General features: G+C 42.4%; 1 protein-coding gene across 2 annotated transcripts; it reads right to left on the reverse strand.

Moving 5' to 3' along the window:
• Positions 1-2,301: 2,301 nt before the first annotated feature.
• On the reverse strand, positions 2,302-24,214 carry ttyh3a (tweety family member 3a). 2 transcript variants are annotated; one of them, XM_075453630.1, is made up of 16 exons: positions 23,738-24,214; positions 23,256-23,427; positions 20,333-20,502; positions 17,943-18,054; positions 17,569-17,789; positions 16,897-16,992; positions 16,150-16,222; positions 15,243-15,318; positions 12,249-12,304; positions 11,503-11,595; positions 10,639-10,731; positions 9,848-9,984; positions 8,320-8,493; positions 7,863-7,938; positions 6,702-6,803; positions 4,295-4,382 (listed from the first exon to the last, which is right to left on the reverse strand). In XM_075453630.1, exons 2-15 carry the CDS (start codon positions 23,379-23,381, stop codon positions 6,723-6,725), a joined length of 1,584 nt encoding a protein of 527 aa, XP_075309745.1. In that variant the 5' UTR covers positions 23,382-23,427; positions 23,738-24,214; the 3' UTR covers positions 4,295-4,382; positions 6,702-6,722. The 2 variants fall into 2 exon arrangements, with proteins under 2 accessions (XP_075309744.1, XP_075309745.1); XM_075453629.1 differs by lacking the exon at positions 6,702-6,803 and having other exon boundaries at positions 2,302-4,382.
• Positions 24,215-24,323: the final 109 nt, after the last annotated feature.

Consider the following 24,323-nt stretch of genomic DNA (forward strand, 5'->3'; position numbering starts at 1 on the left):
GCCAAGACTATGTGCACAAAGGAGGAGCTGAGGTGTGATTAACGTGAGCGCTGACTCCCAGGACGCAGCTGCCTCCCTCTGAGCTCTGACACAAAAGAGACAAACCAGGCTCCCTGCTCGTCTGACTCCCCATGAAGCAGAAACACAGAGGTGCTCACGTCCTGTGTTTGTAGTGAGCTGCCTCATCTACACTGAGATGTCAACATGCTGAGGAACGAGGTGGAAAAGTGACTGCCGTGACCGTAACTTAACTCTCGGTTTTGACACAAATGGAAACTACGTAGTTGTTTCTGCCAAATGCATAAACATAAACAAACACAAACTACACGCAACCTGAAACACAAGGACACTAAATATTTATGGAAGGCTTTTGGAAAACAAAGCAATGAAGACATTTTCCGTTTTTTAATAAAACTTGCTAAACCACAAGTTTAAACGGTTTATACTGCGATGCATGATTTCCTATGTTTTGTTTGACACCACAACTGCATTTAGACAAGCACAAAGCACAGAGGTCTCAGTCAGAGGTGACAGATTAGAGTCTGCACTGTGATAAAGCTGAGTTTTTAAGTCCAAGTCTTGCACTGCCTTGGGAGGTTTTATCTCTCGTGTGTCTTCCTTGTTGTCCTGCAGCTGCTTGGCACAGAGACGGCAGAGAAGAAGGAGAGCCATGGTCCAAGCACTTGGCAAAAAGCCCAATCAGACTCAGGAAGTCAGTGTGAGGGGATTTAGAGGGTCCAGGCCCTCCCCCTCACCACCATCCTCCTCCTCTCCATTCAGCTCCCCACCTCAAAGCATTAGTAATGCATTCCTTCAGTCCAGCAACAAGCAGGGTAATTCAATTTCCTCAACAGTGAGACCGTGTGAATTACATTTGCATCTTTAGCTCTCTGTGTTGGGCCGGCTGTAAAACCCTCCCGGCCTCCGTCATGCTTTGTTTGTTTCCTGCTTTGTTTAATTCAGACATTGCACAAAAAAACAGCAGGAGCTCACAAAATGATGAAATCACTGCAGCCAGCGTTTGAAAAATTTGACACCAAAAGGGCACTTATTGCACAAAACTGGCCCATTTCGATATTCGAGTAACATGTTGGCAGAACATGTTTTCTGGTAAGTGAAAGCTGAGTTAGAGCTTGTGAAAAAAATAAAAACTCTCGTCTCTGTTCTCTCATAATCGTTTTCTACCCACAGACTTCAACATGGGAAGTGTCCGTTTGGGGAGACGACAGCTGGCTGGCGGCCCGAAAGAAGTTGACTAAACCAGACTGGTGGCCCGGCGTTGACACTGACCTCCCGCCTGATGTCAGCTCAGAGAGGTCACAAACACAAGGCCGCCTTTTTCATCAGCATCCATCCCATCCAGCAAGTCGTATGAGACGGAAACTACTGTCAAATAAACAGCATACACTGTTCTTCTATAGAAGGAACTTATCTACGTAGCATCCTGCACTTTCACTTAAAACTTTAGCACCATAACTTTGTCACTGCAATTCATGCCCAGTAAATCAATGGCACGGCAGCCCTGAGGTGCAAGACGCAACACAAACTAAATAATTTCAGAAACGATAAGATTTAAAAAAAAAAAAAAAAAAAAAGTGAGATTTTGCACCTTGGGGCCACCACAACACAATTTCATACGTGGCTTTTTTTTTTTTATTATTCTTACACAACTATCGTGCCCTTTCTAGTCAAAGAACCAGCCGCCCTTTCATGTATCCTGTAATTACAGAGCTTCATTATAAGTCACTCTGAGACATGTTTGTGTCCACCAGATAAACTTGAGTTTTCTCTCTGAAAACAGCTGCCGGTAGTGGATGAAACTGACTTTGTGGTAAGTGGTTCAAATGAGCCAAAACAGTAAAGCTGCAGCTAAACAATATACAGAGTTTTGCAACGAAGCCAATGCAGAAGGGAACTGTACACCGCTGCCTTCAGCTCATTATCTTAATAAAAAAAATAAACATTTATCTTATAAACATGTATCTATCGTCCTTCTTAGTTGTGCTGATTGTTTTAAATGAGCGTTCTTTTTTCAAAAGAACCAAATTAAAATAGACTTCACATATTGTAGGAAGGTTTTAAAGCCAATCAGATTCATCAGTGACTATATTTCCTGGTTTCTAATTGTAAAGCTGTGCATCTTCCGTTCCCAAGTTGTTTCAAAAGTAGAAAATGCCACATTAAAGAAAAGCGAGTGTCCCCGCTGTTGTAAACGGGAGTAGCAGCAGTGAAGTTTTGCTGCTACCTAGTGTCTGCTCCTTGCCAGGATTTAGTTGAAGAAATCCCAAAGAGCTGCTGAGCTTCAGTTACGGTTTCTTTTATTTCAAAACACGGCATTCAAACTCAGTACAACCACAGCTTTTACATGTACACATTACAAAATTATGTTTATAAAAAAAGATCACATCTACGGTGATTTTTCCACAAAAAAAAAAAAAAGACCTTTTAAATCTATTTATATTCACATTGATTTAGCAACACGTTGCGTTTGCTGATTCTAAACAGAAATTAAGAAAAAAAAAAAGATCTACAGGCCAATGAAATCGTAAAGAACTGTGTAATGAGCTTTTTAAGAAATTAAAATGTCCATTTCAAGGATCTTTAAAATTCCTTTTGTAATTATTTATAATCTGTACAACATCGTAGCATTGCAAAGAGAATATGACTACTACCAAAAAACCCACAGAGACTGCGTCAGTGTAATAATGCTGAGGAAAGCATAAATGGTTTGGAAAGCTGTCGACTGAAGTGAAGACATTTAAAAAGATACTGAGATAGTAAAAGAGTTGTGCTTAACTTGTTGGCACAGTCTCAACGTCACCTCTTTACTGGTCACAGAGCACATCAATAAGAAGCAAGCTGAGGCGACACCGGTACAAACATCTCACCCCACACAGGAAGGTTCGTCATGCTTCGACGGGAAAAGGATTTCACCTTTACACAGAGCAGAGTTGTCACAGTCTCTTCACAGCATCCACCCACCCTTTTCTACTTTTATATAAATGCTAAAACACATTTGTGAGACACTGCATTGCCAATGCATCATTGGAAATTCTCTTGAGAGGCGTGAATCTTTCCGTAAATCCGTATAAAAAAACCTATTGGGATAACCAACGCTGCACTTTGAAGAGATTTTCACTGCCAGGCGGTGTAAAAGGGTGAGCGTGTGTGGACACTTCAAGTTCTATAAAGGAATATGAGGCTTTACAGGAATATGGAAACCAGCAGTTAGTTGAAGACAGAGCGCTGTCATAAAGTGCGCGCTGTGATCTCACACTCCTCTGCTTCATCATCGTCTATTAAAAGAAAACAACTAAGTTCCAGCCTAATAAAATATCATCTTCCAGGTCAAACTCTCCACAGGTTCATTGACTCAACTCATCTTTGTCCAAATCAAACCTTGCACCAGGTTCACAGTAGCATAAGTATGAAGTCACCGTTGTGGAAACGAGACTCATCGTTACTACTTAAAAAAAAAAAGAAAAGAAAAAAAGAAGCCACAGGAAACAAGTATTCAGAAGAACTGAAATAAGACGATGCTGTGCGACGTGCAATACCGCAGAGAAAATGGTCCCCATCAGATTTTACAAAAAGCCAGGGCGAGTGTGTCGTGCATGTGCCACACACACCAACATCAAACTGCTTCTCAAGTGCCACGAGCAGGATAACGTCCTGAGGAGCCGAGGTTTTCACCAAGTTAATCTACACTACGACACGGTTTGAAGTATAATGGGTGCATTAAGTCAAAGATCAGATTTCTTTGCTTCAGGTGAGAAGAACACCAAGGAATCCTCCTGCATGTAAATATCAGGCACTCCTTCCCACACCAAAGACAAAGTATAGTACAGTACTTTACAAAACAACCAGTGTTAGTCTGTGAGCACTTCCAGAGTCCTCCTTAACATGGCAACGTCTCGTTTGATGTGACACAGTACTTCTCAGTGTGTATTCATGTGTAAAAGAAGAAGAAGAAGAAAAATAAAGTCCAGGCTCTATCACCTACATATCAGCTACACTTTAGTTTCAGCACCAGTGATGAGTCATACGATGGTAAACAAAAGAGTAGGGAACCTGGAGAAGTAGAATCTGCATTCCTGACTCATAAGATGCGATCGGATCGATGTCCTTAATTTCTGCTTCAACAAACCAGTGAAAAGCACATTTGGTTTAAATCATGATAAGACGGTAAATGGAGGTCATAAGCAGAGAAGTGAATGATGACGGAGGAGTCTTCAGAGATGTCAGTGCTGCAGACTGGATGCGTTCAGTGGTGTCTAATGTGCGGGAGGGTTGTTGGGCTCTGGTCGGCTGTTGGGATCTGGTCGGCTGTTGGGATCTGGTCGGCTGTTGGCCAGGTACTTTGCCCGCATGCTGGAGGTGTACTGTGGAGAGAACCAGAGGCCAAACACATCATGATTTCCCTCTTCACAAATTTGTACAACACAGAGGATAAAAACCACTCAGACTGACATAAAAAAAAAAATGCTATAAAACAAATCCCATGTAGAATTTTCTCATTATTATCTAACCAAAATTGAAAGTTGTAGGAGGAGTGCGCTTTGTTGGACGTAGAATGAATCCGTTTGGTTAAATTAAACACAAAAAAGCAGAAGAGAATCATAAAAGTATGCAAGTTGAAGTTGGCCAACAAAGCACCGAAGAGCACAAATCATTCAAGAGATGAGAGAAAATCCTACACAGATCACCTTTCAGACAACTTACTCCGGAGTGCTGGAATCTACAGGGATATCAAGCGGCTCAAACACAGAAACGTCACAGAAACAGCTAAACATCAGAGCACAGGGGTGGCAGAAATGGAAGCCTGCTGCAGCTTGAATTACGTCACCGCTGGCTGCGGTCCTACGTGCACAGTGGCAGGGTCAGACATTCATATGCATTTAGGATGCATCCATGCATTTTGGGAATACAGGTGACACAAGCACAACGGGGCAGCATTTCACTCGCGTGGAAACACCGAGTCGTCTTGGTTGCATTTAAGTTGGACTTCATCTTTTACTGTGATCATCCTTCAGAGCCAAAACCATGCATCATTTATAGTGCTGTGATTAATGATTATTTTCAGTCTTGATTAACTTATGGATCATTTTCTAAACTGTTATCCTATCTAATGTCAGAGGACAAGTCGTGCCAAATTTTCGACAGCTAAAGATGATGTAATAATGCATTTAAGGAACATTTTCATCAAATAATTAATCACCATCCCCACCCCACCATCTCTAACATGTCAATACTGCCTCCAGTTCACATGGTAAAATGAGTCATTTGTGAGATATACACTGACGGAAGGATAATAAACAATAATCATTTTCTCTTTTTAGCATCAGTCTTACATGTTGTAAATATGTATACACCAATAATATCAGAATGATATGCATCTGACCCCAGAAACACGTTATGAGTCAGCAGTGGTCCAGATTCAAAAGATATGTGGCTCAGTTTAGCAGTTTCAGCTGCTTTCAGTACATTTCTGTGCTGTACTTTAGGTTGAGTTTACTTATATCTTAGTTTTGAGAAGAAGAAAAAAAACCCCACCAGGCTAATTTGACAATTCTGTTATTCATTTCTACCAAAATGCAGAAGCCAACTTGTAGTTACAGATGAATCTATGTAGCAGTTGGAAAGTGTAACAACAGTAATGTAATTACTGGAATGACTGTTTTCCCCTTTTAAATTTATTTTCCATTTACACAACAGCAAAGCTTTACATGCTTCCAACAGTTACCAAATGCCATTAAATAGAAGATTCTCTCAGCAAACCTCCTTAAATATATTTGACTTGCATTAAGTTTCTTTAGTCCTTCATTAAAGTCACTTCTGAGCGGTCTGCCTACAGAAGATGAGTCACTGAACATCACTCAACAGCCCGATGCTACATTTATTCACTGAAACGTTTTCAGTATCTTGTATTTCTGCTTTTTTTTTTTCTTTTCTTCTAAAAACAAGAAATTAGAATTGATAGTTATTCCTGGTTGGTTTAGTTTGCTCGCGCACAAAGTGCTTTAAAATACAGACTGTGGAGGATCAACAGTTTCCCACAACACTTTCAAACCAGTACTTTTTAGGACTGTGAGTGACATCCACATTTAACCTTTTGACTCAAACAATAACCTCGGCTTAAATGCACTACAACACTGCAGTAATGGTGACAGAGCGCTTGTGTGCGAACATTTGTGTACCATCAGATGTAGTGGCAGAGATAGCAGACAACTAAAGGAAATCAGCTTAAAATAACTTCAGACAAAACGTGGCTTTTCCTTGCTTTACACAACCTTTCAGTAAAGGCAACAGTGTAATATTTTACTCGTATGAGGTCACCCTCAAACCCAAGAATCAGGACAACGCAGACCAACATGGTCAGTTTGGGAATTTGAAGCCGATATGTCCCTGACTTCTGGGTCACAATGAGCCGTAAGACGGACTTCCAGCTTCACATGTTCCTCCCAATACATCTGTGGTGCAGGGGGGGGGGGGCAAACATGCAGCCCGGGGCCACAGGTAACAAACATCAGGTAAGACACCAGCTGGGACATTTAGCACAGAAAAGGAGTGGGAGTGGGAGTGGGAGTGACAGGTCTCAGCCCCAGGAGGAGCAAAATAAAGGGTCATTAGAGCCAAGAGTTTGGGAGGTGGCACAGAGGAAGAACAGGCCAGCAGGGGAGGGAGACGGGCATGTTTTGTACCTGTTAACATAGCAGAGGAGGTTACCAAAACGACCTTGAACTCTCCGAGGGCTTTAACTGCCAGCAGTGACCGCTGTTACTGTCCGCAGCAGTCAAATACAACTGTATGGATTCGCAGGAAACAAAAAGAACGACAAGAAGAAAGTATAGAGAAGATACACAAAGCAGTGCCACGGTCCAGGCAGACACATAGACACCTGGGGGAGCAGGGTCTCTATAGGAGGTTCAGGCTGGGTGGGTCAGGGTGGGAGAACTGAGGTTGGCTCTGGATAAAAACAGTAACATTGTTGCAACATCTTCCTTCCTGATGCAGTTCAGAGGACCAATGAAATGACGAGTGACTGTGGCTCACAGGGGGACTCTGAGCCAGTCAAAGGCAGACTGAAGGGAAGCTAAATGACTTTACTCATCCTTGTTTTAGAACTGATTTTTATTTTCTTTACCACACAAAAAGGTCAAGAAGTAGAGCAGAGAAAGATTCAATATGTCACTTCAACTACAACTAACATGGTTGATGGTCTGAGAAATAAGAGTTCCAAGTCAAGACTGATCTTTTCCAAATACTTGACAACCATATCATAGTGTTGAAAGCATGTTAAAACATGTGATCCAAGGAAAACAACTCGTCCACGTTAAGTTTCAGAGTTTCAGATGCAAGCTTTTCTAATGAAGGATCAAAGTTCAGTGTTATTCATTTCATTCATTCAGTGTTAGTGGGGTACTTTGACACAGTGACACAGACTCTTTCACTGAACCTTTTGAGGAACTAAACCTGGGAGCTTCTGGTGATTATGGAGGGGCTGATGGGTCTAACAGACACCACAGCTGCAGTTGCTCCTTTCAAAAGCAAAGACACTTTGCAGCCAGTAAACAGTGTCCGTCAAGAAAACATATAACAATTTGCAAGTAGTTTCAGGGGCACTTCTGTTCCCAGTCTCTCCTAAAGTCATTTCCCTTCATTCTTTAAATTCAACTTAACATTGAAGTGTCACATCAGTGCATATAAAAATGAAAACAATGATGCTTTTATTCTTTTGCATTTTTACACGGACACAGGACAAACGGGCTTTAGAAAAGGCTAAAAGTCAAATGACCCACAGGTGCTCTCACAGCACTGCTTCTTTTTTTTTTTTTTTTTTTTTTTTTTTTACAAACACTTACCGAGGGAGGAGGAGACTCCCGTTCTATCAGTGGCGTGTTTTCACAGCGAGAGTTCTGGAAGTTGGCATTCTGAGCTCTGTGGAGCAAAACACACGGAGATCAGACACAACGAGCTCTCAACACGTAACGCAGACAGTTTTGCAGAAATGAAACGGCATACTGCGTGCATGAAACTCTCCAGTCACCAAGGCTTCCCCTCCCCCAGCTTCCCTACACTGAGCTCCAGAGAGCTTTGGGTTTCACAGGCATCACAGCTGGAAAGCAACAGCTGCATCTACTGCGCACAACATGACTTTCTTTCGGAGAACTAAGCTCCTCTCTGGGGATGTATAAACTTGCTCCTGACAAAAGTAGGGAATCAGATAGCAGCCTCAGTGCAGAAGCTCTTGTTTATGAAAATAAATGATCTACCACTTCTGGTAGATTTCACTTAAAAGCTGTTTGAGGGGTGTCTTACATGTACTCTGTGACGGGTGCGTTGCTGACAGTGTGGGCTGTAGCAGGGATGGAGGTCTCGCTGCCGTAGCTGCTGCCACAGCTGTACAGGCTGGGCATGTGGACCCGGTACAGGTTGTCATGGTTTTGCCTTCCTCCGTGGCTCAGAGACTCGTCTTCACTGTCGTCATCGCTCCTACATATAACAAAAAAAAAAAAAAAAAAAAAAAAAAGCACACTGTAAAACCACCAGCAGAGGGACCCCCTGTCCCATCTCACTGATAACAAAGGAGCATAAAAAATGCCACGTGGTCACGTTTTTCATTTATTCGCAGTCACGTTTTGATTCCATTTCATCCGCTCCTCTGGGAGAGAAAACAAGAGGATTACTCTACAGTCTGAGGCAAATTCACTTTTCTACTGATCTTAATGAAGCTCAACAAGAAGGGTAACAAAAAAAAAAAACAGGCTCATGTTAATGGGTCAGTTTCCACAAAAAATGACTGATTTACCACAATTAACATTCAAACTGTAACCCCCCCCCCTGAAATGAGCCTTTTCTGCAGATGTAATGTGATTTCACTTGCTTCTTTCTAAACAATGAAGCTCAGCAGTGCATGCCATAATTCACTCTGCATGGTCTGCCAAAACAACCGTGACAATGACATTATGGAGCCTGTCTCCCTCTAGTGTTCATGATGGCCAGAGGCTCATTTTCCGTCACGTCAACTCCATTGCATTAGGTGCACTTAACAACAAACTTATTTAAACCTGCAAAAGGGGCCAACGTTATTAAACAGTAATGCCACAAGAGACGTTAACCTTATATCTGATGCATAAATCTTGCCAACCTCCCATTAGGAGCTGCAATTACAGATAAATGACTTTAAACAATTAGCTTACACGCATCATTACAACTGCGGAAGTTACTTGGAAATTATTGTCTTCGTTCCAGACAGGTGCTCCTTTTTTCAGTCCCCAATGCCCCCCCTCCCAATAATAAGCAAGGATCACTTAATTATGTAGAGCAGTTGAGCTGATGGCTGTTCCTAGGAAAACCCTTTCCTCAGAAGCAACCTGCAGACCGTATCTGCTGTTAAAGAGGACAAAGAAATCCGAATGATTTTACCCTTCTGCTGCAGAAAACCACACCATCTTAAGCAGTGGTTATGATAGATTTAGGCCAACATAACAAAATTAGGGGGGATAACAAAGTAATCTATTTGAGGAAGCAGCTCGAGCCCTCTGGACTTGTCCTAGTCGTGAACAAAGGCACTTTTTGAGCAAGAAAACATAAGTCATCGCCCTGTCTGTGTATCTTTTCCCCTCAAACCTTCATTCCTGTGGACAGTAAAACAAAAAAAAAAACCAACAGAAGCCTTGAAAAAAATGTTGGAAAACCATGAAAGCTTAATGGGCTTTCTCTCTTGAATTATTTCTCGCTGTTTATACAGTTCTGAATCTATACTCGGCTTAAAAGCTTTAGCGCGACCTCATATGCGGTTGTGGGTTGGAGGGTGTGTGCGGTGCGAGGGTGGTGGACGTCTTACCGCTTGCCCCGCCAGGTGTGAGGCACACTGCAGACAATTGAGCTGAACATGAGAGCTGTGACGAAAGAGAAGAACACGAGGTAGATGAGGCCCTCCAACCCATCGTAGCACAGTCCTGTCATGCCCTGGACATAGTCCTGCGAAATAAAGATCCAGAAGATACCAACAAGTCAGTCTACATCCAAACTTCAAAAACAACAGACAAATGAAAGAGCAAAATCAAAAAGCAGTGGTTGAAATTGCCTCTTTAAGCTGTTTTTTCTCTATAATTTAATCTAAGCTATGTAAAATAAATGGGAAGGTTGTACATTTTTTTACCCAGATTTTTTAAAAAAAGCCCTAAACTCCAAACTGCATTCTGCATGTAATGCAGAGCTAAAAAACATTTTCCAGTCTGCTGAAGATGCCAGTGTACGTGATAAAAAAAACATGTGGTGGTAATAGTTACTGTAATGGAGTAGATTCCTAAAGGGGAAGCTGAAGCAAAGGACACTCGGATGTGTGCACTTGGAATTTGGACTCCGCTGGGAAACAACCCTCTAAAGCAAAGTGAATGCCAACTACTTTGCATTCTTCCAGCTGAATAAGTGCCAGCATCAGCTGGAGAAGAACTTCCATTCAGGAAGGAACAAGTTATTTATACTGACAGGTGTGCAAGCTGTATGAGCAGGAAAAAATTAGGGCTGCTTTATACAACATAGCTGCAGTAAAAAGATGTCACAACAAATCACACACAGAGCGACACCAGAGTAGCATTGCTTCAGTTTGAAAGTCTTTTCATCTCTGCTCACCATGTGCAGGCTGCGGCAGTCCACCAGTGCAGTGAGCTGATGAAGGCTGATCTCTGTGGTGTTCAGGATCCCCTGGATCTCCTCCAAACTATCCTAAAAGGAAGTTGAAGACAACAACATTTGTACGGCTTAAAAACACAAAAGGTGCTCACAAACAACCATAAGAACGACAAAATAACAGAAACAAATATGAAGAAAATCAGAGTTCACATAACAAGAGTGAAGCTGCGGTGAGCGATACATTCTCTGCTCTTCCAGATGAATAAACAATGTAAACAACTACATATTTGAAGCAACACAGACAAAAGCGCTTTTTTTATTTAAAAGAAAATGGTAATGCATTCACTCATTATCCATCCAACGCAAATTTATCAGGGATGAGTCCTTCATGAATATGCAGCAGTACACAGAGCTGAACAGCAGTCTTCAATGTATGATAATTCTAATGGACGGTCTCAGTTTTTCCCCACAGTCAACATTTCATCTCTGGCTGAAAATACATCACTTTGCCTGATAAAGTTTAAACAACCTCAGCAAATTCTTCTGGGTGGGGACGTAAAGAGAAATATGCCTCTTTCTGTTCCCAGTGTCAGCTCTCATTTATGCCGCTGTCAACATAGTGTAAGGACCAGCCCAGGACAATACCGCAGTGTTGTATGGACTTGGGCCAGTGAAAGCCTCATGCAGCTCAATGGAGATAATGCAGGTCCCAGGTGGGCTGTCAGCAAATCTTTATGTGCACAGGTGCAGTTCGCTTCTCTGCAGGTCAGTCGCGTCCCATTCAATAGGATGCTCCGTCATATAATGCAACAGCTAGAGCTACCATGCAACGCCGTAATTCCTCTGATGGGGCTGGAAACGTACCTTGGTCTGTTTATATTCTCTGGCGGCAGAGCGGAGCAGCTCAGACACATCGTCCTGCATCTCCACTAATGCTTTGTGGCTCCCAGAAAGCCTCTGAGAAAAAAAAAAAAAAAAAAAGTATGAGTATGACAGCAGTCTAGAGCATTTAAAATATTTCCAGCTTTTTAAATCGATACCAGAGGCTTTCAGCTGCTGCCTCCATCTTAGTCATATGGACTCCATGTGTACTCGTGCATTTTATAAATGTGAGCTGAAAGGCTTCCATACTGTGCACATGGAGCCTCCTTTAGATTTTAGACAATGGAGGCTCGACTTCAGCAGCACTCAAAAGTTTTACTTATTCATGTGGGAAAGGCGAAATGTAGGAATTGTTTAAAGAAAATCCATCTAACAGTAAAAGGGACGTTCTACTTCTGTAAAACATCTCATGTCCAACACAAAGCCTTTGCAGCGGGCTCTTGGTATCAGCACAGACGGACAGGAAAAGCTGCTCTGCATCAGTTTTCTACATCACAGAATGGACATTATTGTAAAACGGCACGGAAACTGTCTTTCTTTGAGGCAGTGGGAGTGACTCACAGTACCCACTTGCATTCTTACCAATTACAAGCTCTTACATCATACAGGGAATATGTCTGATCAGACTGGAGTTTTACAAGCATCAACTTGTTTGAAAGAGCATTCGAGAAGTCCCACGAAGAGAAACAAACATGGAAACATGCAAGCGAGTGATTTATGCAACAAACCTGCTGGAAGGGGTTGGTTTGTTCCACACTGCATCCAAGGTAGTACTGCAGGGTTTCTGAGAGTCGGACAGGAGGAACAGAAATGAGTAGGTTAACAAAGCTTATGCTCAGAGTTAGGGTTGTGACTGAAAAGGCTGTTCATCGTTATGAAATAACCAGACTTAACATCCTTAATGCCTGTGAATAATTGTTTAATCTGTGAAAATTTGTACTTTCTGAAAGCCCAACCCAAGGCGTTCATGTGCTTCTTTTATCAAAAACAATCAAATCATCACATGGAAATCATTGAGATAAACATTTAGTCGTTCATTCACTAAAATTATATTATAAACAATATGATGCCAACAAAGACCCGACCCTGACTGGAGTTATTTTCTCTGAAAGTAGCAGCCTGTTGCAGCTGGGAGCAAGCCAGAGCTCCACAATAAGGTGAAAGGCACCATAAATGCCTGTAAAACAGATCTACATCATCGGGTGATAACTCTGAGGGTTTATCAAAAAGTGTGACATCTTTCACTTTTCATGTAGTGATATCTGAAAGAATACCGATATGAGAGTCTGTGGTTCAAGACAAGAAGCCGAGACAAATTTTATTCACCTAAGAATGTCATCGTGTTTCCTGCTACTGTGACTGCTCTGCTGTAAAAACTACTGTATCTTTTTTCTTTTGGACTATTTCACCTCACAACTCACAATAATCTCAAAGTACACATGCTGCACCAGTATGAATGAATTCTCTTAGCCCATCAACACTTGAACAACAACAGAACACGCATCCATTGAGAGGCTTTGCTGTAACCCTTGTTACAGCACACAGCCTCGTGGAAAACAGCACAAAGGGCGGTTACATCATCTCTGTGGTTTTTGTTAAATCACCACAAGACTGAACTTGTGTGCTTGCTCACAGTGCACCGTTACCGAAGACGACCGCAATCATGGCTTTAGACTTTCACACGATGTTGCCACCCACTTCCGTTAGTTCAAACTCCCAGCAGCGAGGAGGAGTCGATGAGAAATTCTTTATGTGTGAGCGTGCGACTGAAAAGTAGAGCATCGCGGCATTGTGCACAGACACAAGCTGTGAGAACACCACCACTGACCTGACACATGCTGCGAGTGACGTCCGCACTCACTGCTGAGTCAGGAGCTTTTTTTTCTCCCCCTCCAAACACAAATGAGCATGAGAAGAGTTTCCGGTGCAGAGGAGTACATATCATCATGCAAGCTGCTGTGGGTCTAACGCTCGCAAATACTCCCACCAACGTTAGTATCAGGACGAGCAGATTTCCTGATGGCCTCATTAAGACCACTTTCTGTATCCCTCGCACCGACGCTGCACTGTAAAACTTTGCAGTACGTCGAAGCTGGAGCGAAGCCGTGAAGAAAAACGGATCACTTTGCCACGTTCCATGTCGCAGAAAATGTTAAATTGTTCTTGTTGTGAATGACTTGACAACAAAAGCTCAGGATTATCAGGATAGGAGAGGATTACTGCTGTTCTGATTTATGTTCAGACTGTGAGCCACGGCATCAAGTTACAGTCATAATACTACCACTAATTTGTTAGACAAAGATTTGGCACGAAGCCATCGCACCAGGTTGGATGTCGTTTCAGACTCTGGAGCTCTGCGAGTCCTTTTATAATTAATTTTAGTTTCCAAACATTTTAGCTACCAGAGGCCGACTGAACTGAGCGAGCAAACGGTCACCCAGCAGTTACTAACGTCTTTGAAACCCTGAGTGAACAAACCCTTAAAGCAGTTGTTTTCAGTACTGACAGAGTTACTCAGATTTACAAATCTTTCAAGTCCTTGATTTGAAAATATCCCACAACATCGGTCACAGCCACAGCTCATCTTTGCCACTGAGGATATAATTTATACTGAAATAAATCAGACGGGTGAAAAAGAAATTCCACACAGATAAAGAGCTGCATACCTGGCATAACTGTGCAATGAGGACAACGCAGAGGACTGAAAACTAACAGGGTTATTAAAATGATGCATGTTGAAGTAAATAAGGCAGCGATCCAAGGAAGGAAGTAATAAATCCAGTGTCATAATAACACGCTTGTGCTATCCAGGGGTAACAGCTCGAGTGAGAGAACCGGGTTTGGTTGGGAAAAATAGCTTAAACAAAGTTAAAAGAAAAGTGTCTTGTAGTCAGTTTTTACAGTTTGTTGATCAAGATTACGAAATTCCAGTGAATTCTGAAAAAAAATAGAAACAAAGAAATATCTTGTTGTGCTGCTCAATATTTCCCATGTTTAAGGGAAGGAAACTGACCTAAAAACATCCCTGCTGCATGAGCTGCATCAGCCTCGGGGCAGAAAACAGCGTTAAAGCTGCATCATAAAGCAGCTCAGCGCATGTAGGAAATCAGCACTCATTCTTCAGATTTAACATACAGCACAGCATTTGCAGCTGATGTCCTGATTTCCGCTTATTTGCCTTCAGATATAATCTTATTTTAGAGTCGAGAGCAGAAAAAGACACATTTTGTTTAGTTGATTTTGAAAAAAAGGACATTAAGTAGGCACAGAGTCCTCAGATGCATCTTCATTTCCATTTCCAAGAGGCGTTTTCTCTCCGAGGACTGAAGAGGGAAGCAAGAACCATACTGCGCCTCTGATCCTTTGCTTTTATCTCCCTCGAACACGCATCCCATCATGGGATAGATTGGGCAATTACTAAAATGAGATGTGTTAAAGAGGCTTCTGTGCTGCTCCAAAAAGGCAGCCCATTGCCCCCCTGACCGCGCTGCAGACGAGTCATTTTTCAAGGCTTTTTATAGTCCACGGACAAAGGCAAGAACGACCCTCGAGCAAGTCGTCTCCCTGACAGACAACAATCGGGAGTATTGAGACCACAAGGGAGGAAGTAATCAAACAAATTTCAAGTCCATGTCCAGTTCAATTTGAAATGATTTATATTTAGAATGTGAGAGAGTTGGCTGAAAGCACAAACGAATAGAGCTCATTGGAAAGGATCATACCTCGGTTGAGGACTCCATACTGGTCCACCACTTTGGTAATATATGTATCGGGAGAAACACAAAAGTCACTGGAGCTCTAGGAAGAAATAAAAAAAGGAAATGAAAAGGGGTCATTTGCAGTGACATTTCCACTTCATTCCCAAACACCCTCACAAACAGAACTCGAAATGCACCATCACATCTGATGCGCAATTAAGTGATTGCAGTTTCAGTAATGTGAAAAGCTGCTGAGCGCAATCACTCATACACACAAAGAAAAGAATCCCATTTAGGTATGAACAGTCTGACTCATCTAAAGGGGACGCAAACCCCCACACAGATCTTTCATTTGCATAAATGAAGACTGGCATTCATCAACATTTTTTATCCTCATGAGAGATCTTCCAAATGATGCCAGTTTAAATTAAGCAATAAGAATGAGAAAAACAGGAAAAAAATATATCTGGATTTAAGATGCTGTAGAAGAAACCAAAATGGCTTCTTCCTTCTTCTGCAATAGTACGCCTGCAGACCTAATCCCACTTATTATGCTTGACATCAGACATGTTAATAACCATCATTAGTGAGAATGAGAATTTCTGGAAAAAAGCTGAGTGATCAGAAAAAAGAACAAAGTTGTATGCTGTGTCCATAACACCAGGTCTGTATTAAAAATGATAGTCATGAAATGTGCTTTTGTCACAGTAAACAATTGTTGTTTGAGAAAAATTAAGGTCCTAACTGTTGCAGGGTTACAATGGTTCACTGACTCCTACAGGGGTCTTTATACTATTATTTCACATAGACACATTATCTTGAGGTTTGTCATCTTTGGCTGTGCACACAGAAATTGTATTATCCAATTACACGCAACAAACAGGGCAGCTCTACCTGGAAAACAGGATCATGCCCCGATGCAGACACTTACCGCAGAGACAGCCAACTCCATTCCCAGCGAGACCCAGCTGATTATAAGAGCCACTACACCAAACAAGCACACCCTGTGGAGAACACGGGGAGGTTAGAAGGAACCTGCTGCAGCGGTCACAGTTGCACATATACTTTCGCTAGAGACAATCGAGGTGAAGAAATTAGTAGAACAAAACTGTACAGCATTGTGTCATTTAAAACAAATAAAACTAAATGGAAAACAGCCGAAAGAAAGAAAGAAAAAAAAAAGACTAGAGACTAAATACTGCGATTCCATTCTAAAGATTTCCAGAAATACTTAAGTCTGATTCCATGTTACTAGGTTACTATGGTAGTTTAAGACTGAGTGGCTGCTGAAAATTGATAAGGAATAAGGAAAAAAAAGGAACTGTCAACCAGTTGCTAATTAGAAGCCAAAAATTAAACTGCATTAATTCCTGTGTTAAATTAAGCTTAAAATGGCTTTTAAAAAAAATTGGCGAGCTACACAATATAAAAATAAAAATACAGTAACTGACAAATAGGGTAAGCAGATCAAATTAAACATGGCAACATGTGTCATTAGCGATCCCTAAATGATCGTGACATTTATGTAAATAAAGATTGACCAGGGTGAGAATTAATGAAGCGTGAAATCATTCCGACTTAAATGTAATGACAAAGCAGCCCTGATTGATTTGGGGGGGGGGGGGCTTCATGTGCATTAACTGGAAGGGCGTTGCCGTTATCTTATGATGAGACTCACCCCATAAGCGTTCCCTTGGAGTTGCGAATGAGGCCAAACAGCACCAGAAGGCAGATAAGGACATCGAACAGTAGCAGGACTATGTAGCCCAGCCACCTGTGGAGACAGAGCTCATTAACTATAAATGCCCAACGAGCACCACAACAAGCAATCTCTGTGAAGAGCAACAATCGATGTGTTTATCTCAGAGAAACATTCATTAAACACACACACACCATTATGAGAAATGATCTTGTATAATAAACCCAAACTTTGTGTCTTTAATGGTTTCCATTAAAACTCCATTATAGAAATGCATTGCTGTGTGATCTCATCTGGACACGTGACTGCCATAACATAATGTATTCTAATAAACTTGCAAATTCAAAGCAACTTTTAAGAAAGTGCTTAAGTCATTCCTCATTGCCTGTGCTCACCATCACTTCCTTCCTCTCTTCTGTTATGATACGGGTGACTGTGAAATGTGTTCAACACAACCAACTCAGTTCTGAACCATATATAAAACACAGAGATGATTTATTCCAATGCGTGTCTGCAAACAAAGTTAAAAAAATAATAACTGATGCGGCATGAGATCCATTGCTGCCAATCTGTCTGGCGCTGTTTGCAAAGCTCATCCACTTTTTAACACTACTGCAGCTGTGTCCGTCATTGCTTCGTGTGCAGGCTTACCGATACCAGTCATATAGCTCAATGCTGACGGCCAACTCTTCCAGGGAGATGTTGCGGCTGTCCCAGAAGGGAATCGCCACCATCTGTCTGACCAGCTCATCCAGCTGGCCCTGCAGCTTTTGGATGATGGACAGGTAGTCTGCATGCTGTGCATACTGGCCCTCAAGCTGTTGCAGATTGCCATCTACTGTCTGGTTCAGTGAGGATGTACCGTCATATACCTAGAGCCAACACAGGGACAGACAAGGTCACGATAGAGTTGGGAGAATAAAAGAGGATTGCACTACAGAGCTCTAATGAAACGAGGGGTGCTGGTGGCTGAAGGGGGATGAATTATTAAACATGTTGGTGCAATTTGGCGCTCTTGGTCTTACCAGTTTTTGTACTCCAGTGATTGTGCGGTTAGCATGGCGGAGGGAATACGTCAGCCGGTTCACCCCATCGCAAGTCTCGCCGTTCCCATAGAAACCGACAGCAATGCCAGCACTGAGGGGAGACAAAAGGAAGGGAGGGGAGACAGGCTGGTGAGGAGGAGGGATTAACTAAAAAAGACAGAGAGGAGACCGAGCGAGGGGGGAAAGCAAGGCAGGGAAAAGAGGCGTGTGAACTCCATTTTAACCCTGTCGGCTCGGGGCCGTATCAACAGGCTCCTTTCAGTTTCCGCAGAAAGACTCCATACAGAACCATGGAAACACAGAGGAATGGACCAGCTATGCCCCAAACCCCACACCACGGGCTGACAAAGGCTGTACTGAGGCAGGAGATCAGCCTTCATTTGCAACGACAGGCCTCGAGTTGCAGATAAACAGCTCAGGCAAATACATGGGCAACCGTTTTATAAAGCTATATGAACCAAAAATTTTTTTTTTAAATATTTGTTCATGACTTACAGCAACTTAATTTACAGCTGAGAGCAGAATTCACTCTACCCACAACAACACTGCAATATATGTTCTCTATATTTCAGTGACAAATACTCTTTCTGATAAGAACATTGACCGCTTGGTTTTTTAATGGAACGATGAGACGCAAGAATCAGCTTGAGCTCTGCCCGACTCAGACAGCCCACAGTATATCAGTGGGTTTTCCCTCTTCCTGGAGGACTGCTAATCTCTTCCTCTCACACTCTGCAGTGTGAAAAAGGTGAACAGAGGCAGTTTCACAGCAGAAACAAAGGAAAATCCCCACTCTGATATGAACCTGTACCTTTATTGCTCTTTAACTTTTGGAAAAACAGTTGAGAAGACATAAAAAAATTAACATTGAGAGAATCCCGTTAAGCTACGCTCAGTGCAGTGATGTCCAGCTCCATCCCTGATGTTGACTCCATGCCAAACAAGACATAACAAACAAAACAACGCACAGAGGAGACTAATCTTTCACACTTGAGTTTTTTCCTCCTTTCGCTAAAACATTTGTGCGTGGATACAAGCCCACACAGACACAGTGATTGTAATGCAGTTCTTGTACTCATCAGGTCCCTGAGCTCTTTGTGCTATTCCGAATCAACAGTCATGGCTCTCTGGTGGCCCATCAATGGGAGGAGAGAAACAGGAAATGAGTGCCATGTTCAAGGATACAAAACATGACCAGATGGTAAATTCTCTCATCATCTACTTCAAGAAGGAAAAATAACATAACGGGAAAATTGATGCCATGAATAAGTGTTTATTCACGGAAGTGTTTCTGTACAATATTGTGTGGAACAGTTTGTGGGTTGGAACTCGTGCAATACTTTAACTGCACAATACTTAGGAGATGATTGTATGGAACACATGTTTACCGCTGTACCAACCAATCACATTAACAAAACCTAATGTACTGAACCTGTGACTGAATAGAGGACATCGTTTTTCATGTGTCTTCCCACCTAAACCTCGCCTGTAGCAGCTGGCATGGGACACAAAAGCTACTTTTTTCAGGGCATTTTGCCTTTTTTTTAATTTGATCTTCATACAGCTGCTCCTGGCGCTTAAAGCTGACGATCTCGAAACTTTTCAGACAGGCACTGGTGTTGTCAGAGGCACTTTTGTTTTCCGGCAACCACTCATATGTACAGAAACTGTCACCCCAGTCACTTAGGAAACATAAGACAAACTTGACGGTGACGAAACCGTCTTAAAATCCAAATGACCTGCAGGTGAGAGCAACTCACACAGAAACTCAGCAGAAATAATTGTTTCCCTGAAACCTCCAAAAGAAGTCCTAATTAAAATAGTTCATTGTTTAAGCTGAAACAGGCCCGGAACAGGGCTCATTCAAATGAGAGTATTTGTTCACGACTATGATATTAACTGTACTGCTCTCTCCAACAGATTGTTTAAAGTGCAGACCTCTCCCTGCACTACACACAGCTGTCAGACTGCTCATCTGTTGACAATATGAGTCTGTTTGGTATGGTCATGGTGAACAAACAAACAAAAAAAATAAAAAGTAAACAGTCAAATAGATGATGGGAATCAATGGGGTACAAGCTGCCTTATCATAAGCAGCTGTTAAAGTGGAAAGGTGGGCGAGGTAATGTCCCAACACTGCTGTGTGAACACGGGCCCTGATAAAATACTCAGCAGAATGAACAAAAGCTGTTAAACTCTGGAATAAGGGAGGATTTACTGAGTGTAAGCCTGTAAGAATGTAAAAAATAGAGAAGGACGTGGCAGGAAATTAGGAAGCGTTCAAATGAATGCAGAGATTCTGAACACGAATCAATCAAAAAGTACATATATCCCCGCAACGCCATCTCAGTCCTGCATTTTACACTCACCTGCACACAAGTGTTGCGATGATGACGCACCAGGCGGTGCAGCAACAATCGGCACTGGGCTGCTCCTCATTTTTGTTCCGCCGGCAGCACAGACAGATGGAATAGATGAGCAGGAACAAGAGGTCGACAGCCAGACAGGTGAACGCCACGCCTCCCAGCAGCAGGATGGACTGATGAGGAGAATGCGTAAGTTATGAAAACTTAATAGCCGTTATCGCTTTCATTTCAATAACAGTGGCGATAATGGGAGCCCAAAATGATAAAACCCCTGGTATGACTCAAGGATTAAGATGCGTTTCCCTCTTATCTGTATGTTTTACAACTGATGATTAAGTGGTTTTGTACACGTCAGAAACTCTTTATACAATGTCGTACACCAATGTGAAACTTTACCCTACATTTGTCAGAGTAGTTGTTTTGCTGAGGTACCCCATCTTTTCCTGTTATTTGAAAATAAAACTTAGCACTGTGCAGCTTATCAAATCACAATAAACATGGCTAATAGAGGACTTGATCCCCTAAAACCAACAACATATAAAAGGGAGGGTTTTTCAAATGACGAGTGAATAAACACGGAGATAAAAGTTCAAAAGAAACATTCAATCCTCCACAACATGGTTATTACAGCACACTGGCAGTATTTTAAAGCTGCAGAACAGTGATGTACAATGATTGTTAAAGCTCCAAGTCGAGCGCAGCGCTTCATACAGTATGTAGGTCAGACAGCGGGCCTCTGTGTTCACTGTATACTCTCGGGGATTCGTAGCTTGGGCTGATCTGCGTCAACTTTTTTCAAGCAGAAACCCAGTTGCTCCATTTGTTTAAGTTTTTTTTTTTAACAAAGCATCACAGCGCACGACACACTCTGATGACCTGTTCATTTCAGCGTGTGAACTCAACGAGTGGGCCCAAATAACAGCCTTCAAGCAGCAGTGACTCTACTCCTGCGTCCACTGTGACACACGAGTGACAGGCCGGCCGATCAGACACAGTTGAATAAGTAGGTTCCTGCATGCTGCTTTGCATAATTCAGCCAGGAGCAGAAACGACTGTCTTTACGCACTGTAATTTGGGTGCATTGCTGACATACTGTTACAAGCCCGTCACTTGAGCTTGCATCATCAAGATGCAGTTGCACAGTAAGCACCATTAACAGCTTGGCCATCTGGATGAGTCTAGACCTCCACTTAAGCCTGCAGGGAGTGCTGCATTTACAATAATTAGCGGCCTATCATCATAATAGGTGGTAAAATGGTCCAGTGATGACCCCTTTGTGTGACTTGTCGTTATAAATCTGGGTTAGGAAGGAGGCAACATGATCTAGCAGCTGGATTATCTGTGTACTTGAATGAAATGAGTAATATTACATTGAATTTTAAGCCGTTTATACTGACTGTCAAAGACTCAGAGCTGCAGCCAATATCCAGCAAGAGAAATCCTGGATAACAAGCGCAAGGTGGAACAACTATGACATTTTTTCCAGCATCTGACATGCAAAAGCCACAGCAAAACAAAATGTTCTATAAAATGCCAATTTAAAATCTTTATTTTGCCCCTTCACCAAAACACGAAGAGTTAAACTAGTCTGACAGCCAATGTCAGACACACATACACACAGATAAGACAAAGTGACACAAAGATGTGGACACTTTAACGCATTTCATTTCTTTCATTTTCAAGACCCGTGCAAGATTCAGCACATCACCACAAACTGCTGACGTACGTCTGGGACACGTCTTCCTGTTTCTCCGGAAAAACGGTTCCCTTTTTTATTTTCTGTATGCGTCCTCCATATGTCTAGGGAAACTTTGAATCTTCCTGACCTTGGCTATAAATGCAGCCATGCTCGCTTTTTTCTTTTCTATTCTAAGCAATACCCCCAATGTCCGTCTCACTGCTACTGCGCCACACACACACCAAAAGCCATTCTCAAGTCCAAACGACTAACACTGGATTCGATAATGATGCCCACGACAAAATAAACAAGCGCTTCCTGGCTGGCCACAAAATGGATTCGGATAACAAAGCGCTTGAACCAGCTGTTTCCACAGAATTTGAGAGGAAACACCCAATTTTTGACGACATAGCTTTCCAAAGATCCTAAGATGTCTTTGTTGGACAGAAAAACCAAAGGGGAAAGATAACAATTCAAACTTCAAGGTGTGCCATCTGACAATGACAGCGACTTCTTTTTTCCAATCCGACCTAGCAGATAATTGGAATGTGAACAAGTAACCTGCACATCAGTCTAAACAAATTAGGTCATGGCTTGTGTTCAGAGCTTCCAAGCCAACAAGCAAAACAAGGAATCACTCGACATGAACTTGTAAGATACCATTCAATGTTGACTGTGTGGACAAATGCCATGCTGCTCTCCCCTCCCCCCCGTTTTAGCTGCTTAACAGGCCGGGAGACTCCTATTGACCTTTGCCACCATCTGAAATGCCCTAATGCAGTTATTCTGATGAATTTGTCTTGCAAAGGCTCTTCGGAGTTCCACTGCTTCTCGTGTGGTGTAACAAACACTACATACGATTACATGTTAAGCAAAAATAACATGAGAGGAAATGACTGTTTGGGTCAGCTTAAGGTGGCTTGGACCACACACCATACACGGCCAGCTGGCTAGTGTCTAGAATAAGGTCAAGACACAGATAGAACAGCCACACACACACAGATGGTGACATGGATCAAAAGGTGAAGTCAGGAAGTGCAAACAGGTCATCTTTCACCAATAAAACCCAGTGATCTTTAATCCCAAGCTGTAAACCTGGACAATGGTTTGTGTAACAACATTCCCATATGATGTTGCTCCTGTAGGTTAACAATGAAATCGCTAACACCCTCAACAAAACATCAAACACTGTCATACACTTAAGGTCTGTGTAGAAAAGGCATCCCAGTGTCCGCGATTTCATTTTACCTGTTGATATGTCCAGTCTTCCGGTTGGAAATCACTGCTCGTTTGCTCCAACTTGAAGTTGAAGTGGGGCAGCCTGTGCAGCAGGTTCACCCACCATGGTGGAGAGTAGCTAACCACAGCTGCCATGGCCAGTAGAAGCCAATGAGATCCACTCACGAAAAGATGCTTTTCACTGTAAACAAGCAAGGAAAACCGCTTCATACAGCCCGTCTGGATCCGGGACGAAAGACAGACGCAAAAAACAGTGCAACCCTAGCATAATAAGACAACCAGCTGTAGACGTATTGGTACCTTTTTACGTTTAAGTGCTCCTTTCAGATTAGAAAATAAAATAAAAATGTTGAATGAATCAACGAAACTATGAGTAGTATTGGATTTAAAGGCAGCTTAAACTATATCCTCGTCGTTTGTGTTGGAGAGCATCTCTAAACAACTGGCTAACTTCACAAACACTAACCGTAACAAGGCGAGCGTTAACTTACCTTAGTTACCTTGTTAACCAGCCAAGTTAAGTGATGCTAACGTTGAGTCGTTAGCGGAGACCCCGGTATAATGTTAGCTGTAAACTCCCGAGCGCAGTGGCCCATTTAAAGGTAGTTTAAAAAACAGTCCGCTGCTCAAAGCTAGTTATACCCACGGTGTAGATTAGCTAGCGTTAGCCGGTTTAGCTGCTGGTTAGTTCTGTCCTTTGAGACTTGCGCACGAAGGCGTGTAACAAGAAGTATCTTTTGTTCCACTTTACATTCCCGTCTGCGCTTTGTTACATCCTGATTTGTTGATATGGCAGTTTTTCACTTCATCTCTTTCGGTCCAGCGTTAAAAGCTCACATCAAACACTCTGGCTGACTTCCCCATCCAGTTAGAAATCGGAGTGCAGAAGACTGGAACCAACACTGCGACTGTTCACGACAATCACACGGCTGGCAGTTTACCCAGCCCAGCCCGGCCCGGCCCGCACACAATCCAAATATTCGCCACAAAAATGACCCAGTTGCGCCACCGTCTGGCTAATGTGAGCTTTCCGTGGTGTCGGAAATATCACAACTGTTTGTCAACTGAACGGAACAG

The sequence above is a fragment of the Odontesthes bonariensis genome, chromosome 21, assembly GCF_027942865.1.
Source record: "Odontesthes bonariensis isolate fOdoBon6 chromosome 21, fOdoBon6.hap1, whole genome shotgun sequence".
NCBI lineage: Eukaryota > Metazoa > Chordata > Actinopteri > Atheriniformes > Atherinopsidae > Odontesthes > Odontesthes bonariensis.

Bases quoted from the DNA above. Each gene is read 5' to 3' on its own strand.
- ttyh3a (XM_075453629.1), bottom strand. From the start codon at position 23,381: ATGGCAGCTGTGGTTAGCTACTCTCCACCATGGTGGGTGAACCTGCTG. The intron at 20,503-23,255 runs GTAAAATGAAAT...TCTCCTCATCAG, and splicing joins AAGACTGGACATATCAACAG to TCCATCCTGCTGCTGGGAGG. The intron at 16,223-16,896 runs GTGAGTCTCATC...TGTTCTCCACAG, and splicing joins TCCAAGGGAACGCTTATGGG to GGTGTGCTTGTTTGGTGTAG.